At 40.3% G+C, this 12,596-nt stretch overlaps 1 protein-coding gene across 2 annotated transcripts in view; it reads right to left on the reverse strand.

Moving 5' to 3' along the window:
- The window catches only part of RELN (reelin), a 268,188-nt gene that overhangs the window by 222,041 nt on the left and 33,551 nt on the right, over window positions 1–12,596 (reverse strand). For both annotated transcript variants that reach the window (XM_048942412.1, XM_048942422.1), the window contains exon 2: window positions 2,739–2,849. In XM_048942412.1, the coding sequence (XP_048798369.1) occupies window positions 2,739–2,849 (111 nt within the window). The remainder of the gene's footprint in view (window positions 1–2,738; window positions 2,850–12,596) is intronic.

Below are 12,596 nucleotides of genomic sequence, written 5' to 3' on the forward strand. Positions count from 1 at the left end.
GGAAGGGAAGGGAAGGGAAGGGAAGGGAAGGGAAGGGAAGGGAAGGGAAGGGAAGGGAAGGGAAGGGAAGGGAAGGGAAGGGAAGGGAAGGGAAGGGAAGGGAAGGGAAGGGAAAGGAGCACGGGGGTGGAGAGATTCTCCAAAACACAGTCTCAGGGAAAGCTGGGGTGTGAATGATGTCAAGAGTATCAGTGATGATATGGCTTAAAAAAGATGGAGATGACGAGCAGGAATGAAGCCTTAAGGGCAACAGTTAAGGATGTGGCAATGAGTCCCAGATACGCACCCCCCTGATCAGGACATCAGACTGGAAATGATACCAGAGAGATGTCATTGTGGATATTTATTTTATCAAAGGGATCATACAGAGATAGAAATACTGTTCTTAAAAGTTAGATTTAAGGATCATTTATTTACTAAAAATCATCACAGCTTGGCTTGTGAGGTTTCCGGTATGTATTTAAGCTTTATCCTGGTTCCACTTTTAGCTTTACAATTTTAGTTTTACCTTTGTCTGAACCCAGATAATGGTTTAGCTTTGGACAAAAGATGAATAATTAAGAAAACTTTTAAGTTCCATCCCCCAAAAGCTGACTCACTTCCCCCTAGAAGAGTTGTTAGAAAGTTTCCCAAATAAATATTTCAGGAAGTTTCATGTTAGTATAATCCTCCAGAGGAAGCCAAGAAGTATTTATTTGGCTACATAATATATAATGAAAAAGAAAAAAATTCCCAACCTTTATAATTAAACCTGCTAGTATTAACATTTTATCATTTTTCTTCAAAGGTTCTTGATGTGGTTAACTGTGTTAACTGAGAGTGGTTGCGTCTCCATGAAGTGAATTCCTAAATAAGGTGATTAAAAGATAATTGAAGCTACTTGTGGAAAAAAAGGACAGATCTGTGTATGTTGGGAAAACTTCACAGAGTGGGGGGAGACTGGAATGTGATGATAATCTCATGTGACCTCCTGAGTAACATGGACAGAAGCATTTCAGTGCTATTTTTGCAATGGAAAAATTATATTCTTCCTTACACTGTAAGCAGCTACTATCAACCCGATTTCAGAATATTGCTATCCTTGTACTTTTAAAGGCCCATCTTAGCTCACCACCAACTCTATGCTAAGCCATATAAGTCTTTGGCTTCTGATTTCTGAATCTTATACAGTTCCCAGCTTTAGGAAAAAAAGTCATTTCCAGCAAGCTGAGTCTAACCTGAACATCACGATCACTTGCTGGAAAGGAGGAGCAGCTTCTTCGCTAATTAGAAATGATGACACAACAGATGGATCTAGGCTTGCTTGAAAAAGTACTTTATGTTTGTGTCAGAAAATGAAACAATGCCTTTCCCACCTATTAGTATATTCAACTATTTGTTACATATGGTGGAGACTACTCTCTCTTTCTACTGCAAACTGTAGATTTTAAAATATTGTAAAGTTTTGAACTACCAAATTATTTGAATGCAGATCATATGTGTGTTAAATGTTCTTCAAAAGAGGCCAGCCTTCTCACTGCAGAGAGCAGTTTTCCATGCTGGGAGCCATCAGTACGTCATGCATTGAACATGCATAGAAATTTAAATTCAAAAGCTGTTGTCTTCACTGTTGCCTTCATCTTTCCCTCACTGTTTATTTCTTACTGTGACTGCAAAGACACACACAAGAGCATAAGCTCTTCTGAAACCTTCAAATCATTTTTTTTTTAATATATATGTAAGCATAGGAGCTAGTGAAAAAAAATTGAGATTTTTATTTAAAATGCTGCATTCACAGGGGCAGAGCCCTTCTCAAGCTATTCCTCACAGTTTTAAATAATGTGCTACTTGTAACGTGAGCTCACTTACTTCACACTATTTCATTTACAAGAAAGCATACATCTGATGTATGACACTCAGGCCCTAGGAAATTTTATATGAATTGTTACAAAGAAAATTACAGTGAAGGATTATCGCTACTGGATATCACTAACGTATCATCCAGATAAGAAGACCAGTGTGGAAGGTGAAAACGTGCAGATTAGATCTACTAGTGTTGCCTTCCTCCTTCAGCACAGATGATAACAGTTCTGTGAGGCTAATAAAAACTATTGCCAAATAACAACCTGTCTACACAATATATAGTGGCAAATAACTTGCGGAAATTCAGAAGAGAGTTTTCAAAGCAGTTGTTCTTAATGCAGCTGGCCTGGCTTCTGCCACTGAACAGAACTTGAAGTGTATAATTGTTCTTGTACTGTAACTATTTTTCCCATATAGAAAATATTTGGTTATACAGAATACATTGACAGCATTCTGGTTTTAAGGAAGGCACTATTGTTAAGTGAGTGGAAAAAGTAGACTAGCATTGAGCTGAATCAGTTTTTCAGTTCAGTGTTAGACACTTGGAAGTAAATGTGTAAGTTCATAGCAAATGTCACTCCATTTAGAAATGACTGTTTTGAACACAACAACTGCTGAAGTTTTCTCTCTTAAAATTATCATAATTTGGTCAGTACCTGGTCAGTATCAGAGTTGAACAAAGATGAAGAAAGTAGAGGAGTAGAGGAAGAAATCCAAGTAAAAGTGCTTAAAAGTCCCCTTGGAGCCTCATCTCATTGACTATAGCTGACTTCCATGTATTCTTGGTTACTGAGTCTAAATTAACTTGTGTCAGTAATTGCGTTGTTATTGATATCCTCTGGAGGATCAGTTATTCCTTAGCTTTGGCTGCAGATCATGAATTCCTTCAGACTTACCAAATCCAAAAGCACTGGAACCACCAACACTCTGGGAAGCCTGAACACTGGTGGAGGTGTAGAGCCCAGTCACCAGTAAGCCATCAAAGAAGGTACTTGTCGAAATAGTCACTGAAATGAGAGAAATAAAATACGTGTAATTATTTACAAGTGGTATTTTAAATCTTACTATGAGAAGACTCTTGTCATTTAATTAGATACTGGCTACACTTTCCGTACAGCAAATTTGCCTATTTCTCCCAATACTTATGACACTTCAGTGACTTTAAATTGGCTTTCCATGTAATTTTCCCAAACAACTTGCTCAGCATTCAAGCTGTGAGTGCCAAATTTCAGTATGCACTTTTGCAACTTCCTCAGGGTTTACTTAAAGAAAATTGACTGTTTTAGAGGTAAATGACAAGCATTTATTGGTGCTTGAGTCAGCTTCTGTTCCTGAATGAATCATAAGTCATGTACCAGTAATCATCTACAGCAGGAATCAGGCACAAATTGAGCATTACAACAGCATCTGAATATCTGAAGAGTGGTAGTGGCCATCTCTGTTGGGGAAGCTCCCTTTGCTAGCAGCAAAAGCTATAATATAAGCAAAGTATAACATAGAGACTAAATGCACAATAAGTTAGTAAAACATCATTGTAATATATGGATTATAAGCAATTGTCAAGACATTAAAATGTAGTAAAAGCAATTATATTGGATTGGCTTGTTACCGATACTGTTATCAAACATTATGGTACTGAATGCATAAGTTATTGGAGAAGCTGAGTCATTATAAATTATATGCATTTAAATAACTCATGAGTGTATTTCAAAGACATTTTTACATAGTAACAGTAAAGTAATAATCCAAATAACATGTACAAGTAACAACAGATATTCCTTGTTAAAACTGACAGTGCTTGCAATACCTATTTCTTATAAACACTAATTCTCATGCTTTTATTTTGCTATCTTTCATATTATATAGCTGCACACATACTACCAGCTTCAGTAGTTCTATCCTGGAAATATCTGAACTATTAAGTGGTGGGTTTTTCCAGAATATACAGGCAATATTCTCTATGGTCAGAATAACTTCACTGACTTCCCTCGGCAGCACACAACCTTTTTTGCATTAATATAATATTAATATAATATTAATAATCTCCTGTCCATAATTACCTATAATGCTTTTTTTTACATTCTACCTCTAAATTGAAAATCAGAACAAGGAATATTTACAAAAAATATGGATTGGGTAGCTTTACAATTAAATATATTTTCTTCTCTTTTTTCTCCTGACTTTGTCTATCTAAAATAATCCTTTTCTACATTATTTGTTACAAATCTTGACACATATTTATTTAAATATGGGTATTTGCCAATCTAAGGCTTAGCCAATGTGATTTTTTTTATTTTTTTATTTTTTGTTAAACTATATAAATTAGCAAGGACAAAGAACATGCAAGGAGATCCACACAAAAATATTTCCCTGATGAAGAAGTGTCCCATAACTTGGAGCCATGTACACCAAAGATGCATCAAGACCCTATTTGCCATCATGGTTCTGCTTGCATACTTTAATCCTTTCTTTTTCTCTTCTTTCTCTTAATACCTAGAGATAACTGCTTGACAGGATCTCTGATGAACTCCAACCTCTTCCTACACCATATTCCCCCTCCTCCCACTGCTCTGTGCTCTGGTGCATCACACACCGGTGACTGGATGAGGAATTGACTCACAGTGCTGTGAGTTTGAACGTATACATTCAAGCAGCAATGAAATACACGCAGCAGTGAAACTTTTTCTTGGCCCAAGCACTCATCCAGGGTTTCATCCAGGCTACATGTTTGCTTAAATTTACTACTACATATCCACAGAACACGCAAACACTGATGGTAGGTAGCTTTGTTCTGAGCAGAAGAGCAATATATACCACACTCAATTTATTCTTTAACTCTTTATATTTAATTACTTTCCTTCTTTTTATTATTTGATGGTATACTGAATAATTCTCACATCCAACTTTTTGCTGCCAGGACTCCAAATTTCAGTGTTTTATTATACACATTTCCCCTGAAAGCAGATAGCAGCTTCCTTGAGCAATATGCTCAATTTTTTTTTTATAAAGTCATCTCTTCTAAGGTATATGTTAAATGAGCAACAAAAGCAAATAGACTTTTAGAAAATAAAAGAAGTATTATGGAGGGAAGAAGAAAATCAAGCAAGCAAACAATGAATTCTTCCTTTCTTTGATGATGAAGTGGTGAATAGCGCAGAATATTCTCTCTTCCCTTTGTGCTTTTAAAGCAACAAAAAGACAAAACATATGTTGAAAAAATATGCCTGTGCATTATTTCTGAAGACTTGGCAAAACAGTCAGCAAAAAGCATTCATAGAAGGGCACTGGGCCAGTACTTTGCTGCCATTTTGTTTCCCCATGGGGAAGCATCTTATTCTTTTCTGAATAGGATATAATGCAAAACCCTACTGGGAACAGGTGACCAGTTTCTCTGGGAAAGAAGTGATATTTTACAATGCGTGTATTTGATTTTGGACATATTCATGTGATTGTCAGCCCTCATTTTACATGAGCATGTAATAGGTCAATTTTTATTGTTGAAAAATTTCCAACACAGTATGGCTCCCTCATTAAGCCTCTGGGAAACCACACAATGCCTATAGCACATTTTTTAAAAACAGAGCACTAGGCTGTTATTATACACGTGTCATACATTTCAGAATAATTTCATAGTCCCTCAAGAAGAAAAAAATTAATCTTGACAATCTCAATGATGATTTTTTTCTCTATCCAGTAGTGAAATACATCAGGTTCCCATAAAATGAAAGAAAGCACACGCAGTGCCAAGCGCTAACGACCAAGAGCAGCAAAGCTGTGCTAATGCACAGCCCAGCAACAGGACTGCAGCTTTATGTCAAGAGTAGGGCATGACTGAGGACTCCCTCTTTCCCCTTTCAAGATGAACAGAAATATTTGTGTGAGATCTCCTCCACCAGGCATTATCTGCCTGTACCCCAGCTCACACCACATGCAGTTGATGCCAAACATCCGGTACTTTGGAAGCAAGGAGCAATGCAAATGCTGTCCTGGACCTTGGGCAACATATGGAGGGGCAACATCTGGAGAAGCACCAGGTTCTGGGTGCACAGTGGGCAGGAGAGGGCTGGCACAGCCCCCTACCCACCTGGCAGCACCTGTGGGCACACAGCTTCAGCAGCCCCAAACAAGTCTCTAGACAGCTCTGTGAAATGGCTGCCCTCAGATAACCAGTGATGGGGACTGAGAATATCTTCCTGTGAATGATGTTCTCAAGGCTCAGATCGGCAACAGCATGCTGCAAATATTGGAGGTGGCACTGATAACTGCTACTTTAACAGTTACCCAATATTTTCAGTCATAAGGCGTTATTTTCAGATCCTGAGATCTTTGCCAATTTCACCCTTCTGAGTTTTGTTGTTTTTTTTTTAATAATAATCATTTTTAACGGTGTCTGCTTCATACCAATTTAAAGATTTGAAGAAGAAACTTCAGTCAAAACACTTCATTCATTTCTGAGATGAGGTTAGAGAAATAGGTTGTGTTACCCCAGCTGAAAAAATTGCAGTGTCCTTCATTCCCATCAGCTCCTTCTCCTCAAAGCTGGGAACTGACATGTTGAAAGGGTATGGCCTCGGTACAAGAGCTGTCCTCCAAGTTAGAAGTTTCTGGAGATTGTATCCTCATTAGAACTCTCAGAACACTTTCTGATTTGAGTGCTTATTAACAGAAGCTGGAAAAAAATCTGTGAAAGATCTTTCAACCTGGCAACCCTGCCTTGTTGGAGCAGGAGAGCTTCCTGGAGCTTTCAGCTCCAGCCATGTTTTGATCTTGGAAGTTTCTTAGTGTTTTAAAGCAGAAAGTCATAGCTGCTGGTTGGAAAGAAAGTGGGAAAGGGAGGGATCTTAACCAAAAGTCTAAACCTTCTAATAAGAAGATATCAATTCAGCAGAATCTCGCACTTCAAAAAGCTGGAAAATGTGCAAACTGTCTCAAGATTGAAGTTGCCTCCAAAGTTTGACCCATACTATCCCCAGTAACCTTAAGTCAGGAAACACAAAAGCAGATCTGAGGACAGGAGGACAGTGCATGAACTGGGATGGGGATGGTGGTGACGCCGGGACAAGTGCAGACAATAAGGGAAGAGAAGGCTTTGGAGAAGTACTGAGAAATGATGGGTAAGAGGGGACCGTGGCTGAATAATGCAGCACAGAGAAGGTGAAAGAAAGGAGTAGACGGGATCTGTAACTGTGGCCTGGGAACACCAGTGGACAAGTTCAGTACTGGGGACTCACACGTGACTCAGGGAAGAGATATCTGCTGCTCCACCTCCTGAATCAGATGAACAGTGCTTGAATAAAAAGGGTCTGCCCCAGAGGGGCATGGGCACAGCCCCGAGCTGATGGAGTTCAAGGAGCGTTTGGATAAAACCCTCAGACATAGGGTTTGAATTTTGGGTGGTCCCAATTGGATCCAGGAGTTGGACTCGATGATCCTTTTGAACTTCAGATATTTATGATTCTAATGATGGATAAAAAATGTTCCAGTCCATGAATCACGTGGTTAGAAATGCACAGGTTAGATGGATGACTTCAGTTTATTTTACAAAAGCTGAGAAAACAGCTCCATGAAAACAGCAGTATTTCAGGAGAAATACCACAGAAGTATCCGCTGGTGCTCCCATGCCCTGCCTTCCTTTCTGCACAATGGCTGCAGCCTTACAGCCTTTACAGAGAACGCTATTTCTGAGAATAGCAAAGGCCCCTGCCCAGCTTCCTATCCACACACACACTGTAGGTGACTGCTGAACACACCCCCAAATGCTCAGCACATACACACTGCTGTGCTCTCCTTGAGGCACACAGACCAGCCAAGCTTCTCTCTGCAGACTCCTCACTTCCCACAGCTGCTCCCACCAAGCATGTGCTTGGTGCCCTGTGGGACGGCAGCAGCAGTGCCAGAGGCAATGCCATGGGCTGACATGGCTCTGGAAGCAGCCAGGGGAAGGGGGGTGGAAGAGAGGCTGCTGCACCACAGGTGGAGGGAGCAGCACAGCAGGAGAGACAAAGCAGGGTTTGAAATGCCGTCGTTTTCAGGTATTTCTAAGAAGCGCAGGCTATTACGAACATCATGTCTGTTGCCTTTTCAGTGTCACATGCTAAATAATATATAGTACTACTGAAATCTATTAATCTGTGTAAGCAATTGCATACTTGCCTTCTGTTCACTTCAGGGACCAAATGTCTGTTCTAAGATGTGGCTGTATTTTGATAGATATTCTAAATACTTGAAATAGTGACAAGGTATCTAAACTATAAAGGCAGAAAAACTGCTAGATGGACAAACGGGGTCATCCCAGAAGACACATGGTGCTGATTAGTTGTACTGAATTTCACTGGTCTCTGACACTGGCTAAATGCCACTTGAGAGGGCTGATATATACAGAAATTCTACTGAATTTGCAGCTCCTGTAGATGACAATCACCAAGCTCAAAGAGGAATAGATGTACAATGCAGATACGACACACAAAACAGCACAGGCGAAGATTTAAGAGTTCAAATGTGGGTTTTAAAAAGACAAGAATATTTGCAGCCCCCTATATATTTCTTATGAGTGAAGCCATACAGACTTTGCTACATGATGTATAAGACTGCAATTTTCTAGTCCACGAAGAAAATAGAAAACAAGCTGACTATGAGAAATGGGATCACCACAAACAACATGCTTCCCAAAATGAGACTTTCCTGCATGAAAGCAAGGAGAAAGTTCTTACAAAGGTCAAAAGTATTTTCCTCTAATACTGTAATATTACATCACTGCATACCTAGGCCATGGTTGGAAACTTTCCTCTTAGACTATAGGGTTATTTTGAAGCCTTTCAGGTTTTTTTGTTTTGTTTTTTCAAAAAATACATCTGTCTCAATGTAATATAAATCAGGTACACCATGGTTCTGTTCAGAGAGGTTGCTCATCCTTCATGATGCCACAGCTATCGCAGCAACTACAAAAGAAAATGACATCAAATCCAGCAAAAGCTGCCAATGCCACAATGCATGTAGAACCAAGCAGAGCTTGAAACCTCTGCAGCAGTCAGCAGTGGGAAAGCAATCCGAGGACATACAACCACTCTATCTCATACACTTGCATACAGACACTGATTCACTTGAAGGACTCAAAAGATGAAGAACAAGCTCCTGTGCAAATTGGAGGATTCTCTGATGAGAACAGCAGGAGACTCCAACCTCCAAATCTCATTTCTAATGTTGGCAGATCCAACATTTGCCTAAATTCTGCCCATGGCACCCCTGCAGGCACTCGGTACATGGCATGCCAAAATGGTGACAGCAGGCACACTAAATCTAACGCACCTTCTCCAGCCAGCACTCCTTAGCAAGATCTCTCTGCCTAGCATTTAGCAACAGTTATGGTCACACCTCCTGAAAACAACTGCTACATCATGTGCCACCACCTCATACAAGAACATCTGGTGATCCGCATTCTCATGGCTGCAAAAGGCAGCAGCTCGCTGCAGTGAGCAAAAGCTGCAGAAGAGTTTCCCTCCCTGCTCAAGTGGATTCTTTCCTTCAGTGGCTCTGGTGGAGCAGGGGCTGGACCTGACAAAGCCCAAAGGCACCTTTCAGCCTCAGGCATTCTATGATCCTGTGAGTCATTTGATACCAAGTACAGGCCCAAGTGTAAATCCATCCCAATACATAGTACTGCCTTAGAGGGCACAGATAACACTGAGCCCAAATCCTTAATACCAGACCGCCCTCTGAAACACCAATTACAGATGAAATTGCTCAAAAGAAGAGAATGAGCTCAGATGCCTTCTCTAAAGGCACAGTGCTCAGACACTGCATTGACAAGCAATCTATGGATACTCAGGTAGAGTTTTCGAGGTGTGCATTTGTAAATAAATTGTGAAGTGAACATTGTTATGAGAATTAAGAATCTTTATGCGGCTAATTCCACTCAGAACTGTATTAGTAGAAATGAAGGAATTAAATAAATTGACAGTGACAGAAACTAACCTTTATTCAAAAGAGATACTTCAAAAGAAACCCAAATCCAGTTACTCATTTACGCAGAAATTTCAAATACAAATGCCAGATAGACACCTAAGGACACTGTGAATCACAGAGCTCCACTCCATCCAGCAAAAACAAAAGCAGAAAAGCCATGGGATTCTTACTCACACTGGTTATGATTTTCCCTGTGTAGGTGGGAGAAAGCAAAAAACCCACATTTTTGCATGGTGAAATGCACAAACATAGGTGAGTGACAGAACTTGTACAACTGAAAATGCTCTCATTTATGTAATGGTTTTCTAGAGCCCCCAGCAGCACAGTGAGGTTACAGCAGAAGCCCAGTGAACCTCCCTCGGCAGTGACAGCAAACAGAGCAGCACCTCTAATGTGTGATGATTCATCAATGGCTCCAGTTACCAACAAGGCTAGGGAGGAGAGAAGTAAATTGCACTGCTTTTGTGCCTTATTCTAGACAGCTTAACATCACAAGTGGTTTGTATTTTGCTTTGCATTACTTTACTGGTTTCAATAGTTCTTCCTAATATTCCATCAAACCTCCTTCTCTCAATTTCTTCCCTAAATTGGTAATAAGCAATAGAGAACTGAAAATAGATTGCAGATGTGTGGCGAGATGTCAGTAACATGATATACAGAGACATCATTTGTCAACAATGCACAGAGAAGCCTATCAGTCCTGTGAAAGAACCATTTGCAGAGATACCACTAATAGCATCTTTTTGAACGTTCCTAGCAAGACAGTATTAATGACACCAGCAGCAACATGAGCAAAGTTTATTTTTATATTCCTAAACTATGAAGGATTGGTCAAATTCTTTAAAGAGTCTGAAATGCTTCAGAGCCCGCATTTCTCCAGGAATGAAGAGTCCAATGCTGACACCTGCCAACAGCCACAGGTGGAGTCCAAAATCAGAAAAGCCTAAGTTCTCATGCATCAAAATCCCTCACTTAAATTTCTGTCACAATAAATACCTGAAGATCTGTTTCTGACTATATCCAAAGCCACCAGGAACATGGCCAGGCTGAGCAGCGAGGTGCTTCATTCCAGCTGGCATGGAAAAAGCAAACACACCAGCACAGCCCAGAGAGGGATCAGGCCGGCCGCTGCCAGAGCAGCCTTTTTCCTAGCCAGCAGATGGGTAATTAAGGCTCTCATTTAGGAAAGAGGATTCAAATTGGAATTTACCAAGTGAAAATCTTAAAACATATTAAACCCCACTGTTAGTGCAGCCCAACCACTGTCCCTGAGCTGCAAACATTGCATGCTGTAAGGGAAAAATTAGTATTGGCAGCCACAGTGAAAGGCTTGTTTTCTATTCCTGTGTAGGGACAGCCTTGTTAAGAAGGGGGAGATCTAGGTTTCAGTCAGTGGACCAGTGAATATGTGCTACTGCTATATAAAGCTCCTGAGAACATCACATCTATTTATGTCACCCGTTTAGCCTGTAAATCTCACCCTAATGTAGATGTCTAAAACAGGCCAGATGAATCACACTCAAGAAATGCCTGTTTCTCTCCAACTGTAAAGAGAGCCTAGACTGTAAAGCTCAGCTCTAGATGCCAGCACTGAAGATGCCCAAGTGAGATAAGTCCCACTGAGAGCCACACACAGAGGGTAACTTAATTACCCAACATCTATTCAGATGTCCAACTATTGCCCAGAAGAGTGGAAGCTAAAGAGCCTGAGTAGCATCCCCATGCCCAAAGCTCACCCGAGGACACCAGAGTCAATGACTATCTTTATCTTTTCTCTGGTGCTATGCCAAATATATCAGCAGTGCTTAGCAACTGAACAAGCATTAGCAGTACTGAGAAGCTCCAAAGCATATCAGCAAACACCAGTACTCCATCTGATAACTCGTAGGGCCCTGAACAATATTAATGATGTCGGGGCAGTAAAAGAAATAATCTGGATGTGAAGCAAAATTCGTTTCACAAAATCATACATCAGCTATGATGTCTCTAAAAATGGTTTCTGGCAGAAGTTGGCAGCAGTCAAAATGGAAACACTGACTTACACTGCACACTGTAACCAAAACAAGAATGATTGTCTAAGTACTATTTTCTCTAAGACTTCATGAGGATGGTCATGTATAGTTCTAGTTCAACACAAAATCAATCATATTACTTGTTAAAATGCACCTCTGTGCAACAAAATGTTAATATGAAAGTTTGTGGTATGACATAACAGCCAGCCACATGCACTGCAACAATGTGTAAATGATAGTTGGACTTAAATAATTATGACACCCATTTTGCCAGTCGTAACACATTATTTCTGTTACCTAGTGCTCCAGTGGCAGATGGGAAGCTTACCAGAGTCATTCCTAGACATCCTGACCTACAAAGGGTGACACTGGCCAGGAGCTGAGCCCAAGCTGCTCCCAGGCAGAGGGGCTGGATGTGGTGCATCGTACCAGTGGCCACAGGCAGCCTCTCTGGAGCAGCCAACTAAAAGCCACTACTTTGAGTCCTCTAAATGTTGAAAGTGGCTTGATGATTTTAAAATATAAATCAGTTTCTAAAAAGTTCTTCTGTCAGCTTCCAATGTGAAACTAGTTTTTCATTAGAATTACAGGAACAGAAGGACAATCCTTCACTGACACCTAATTACATCCATGGGAATAGGAACAACAGACTTCCAGTGACACTGGTGCAGTGTGTGTAGGCAAAAACCAGTCAAATATGCTAATCAAGATAAATCTTCTGGAGATTATAACACCTTGTGCATAACAAATGCTAGATGTTGGAAGAGTTCTCTGCCCTTA

The sequence above is a fragment of the Lagopus muta genome, chromosome 1 (assembly GCF_023343835.1).
Source record: "Lagopus muta isolate bLagMut1 chromosome 1, bLagMut1 primary, whole genome shotgun sequence".
Classification (NCBI taxonomy): Eukaryota; Metazoa; Chordata; class Aves; order Galliformes; family Phasianidae; genus Lagopus; species Lagopus muta.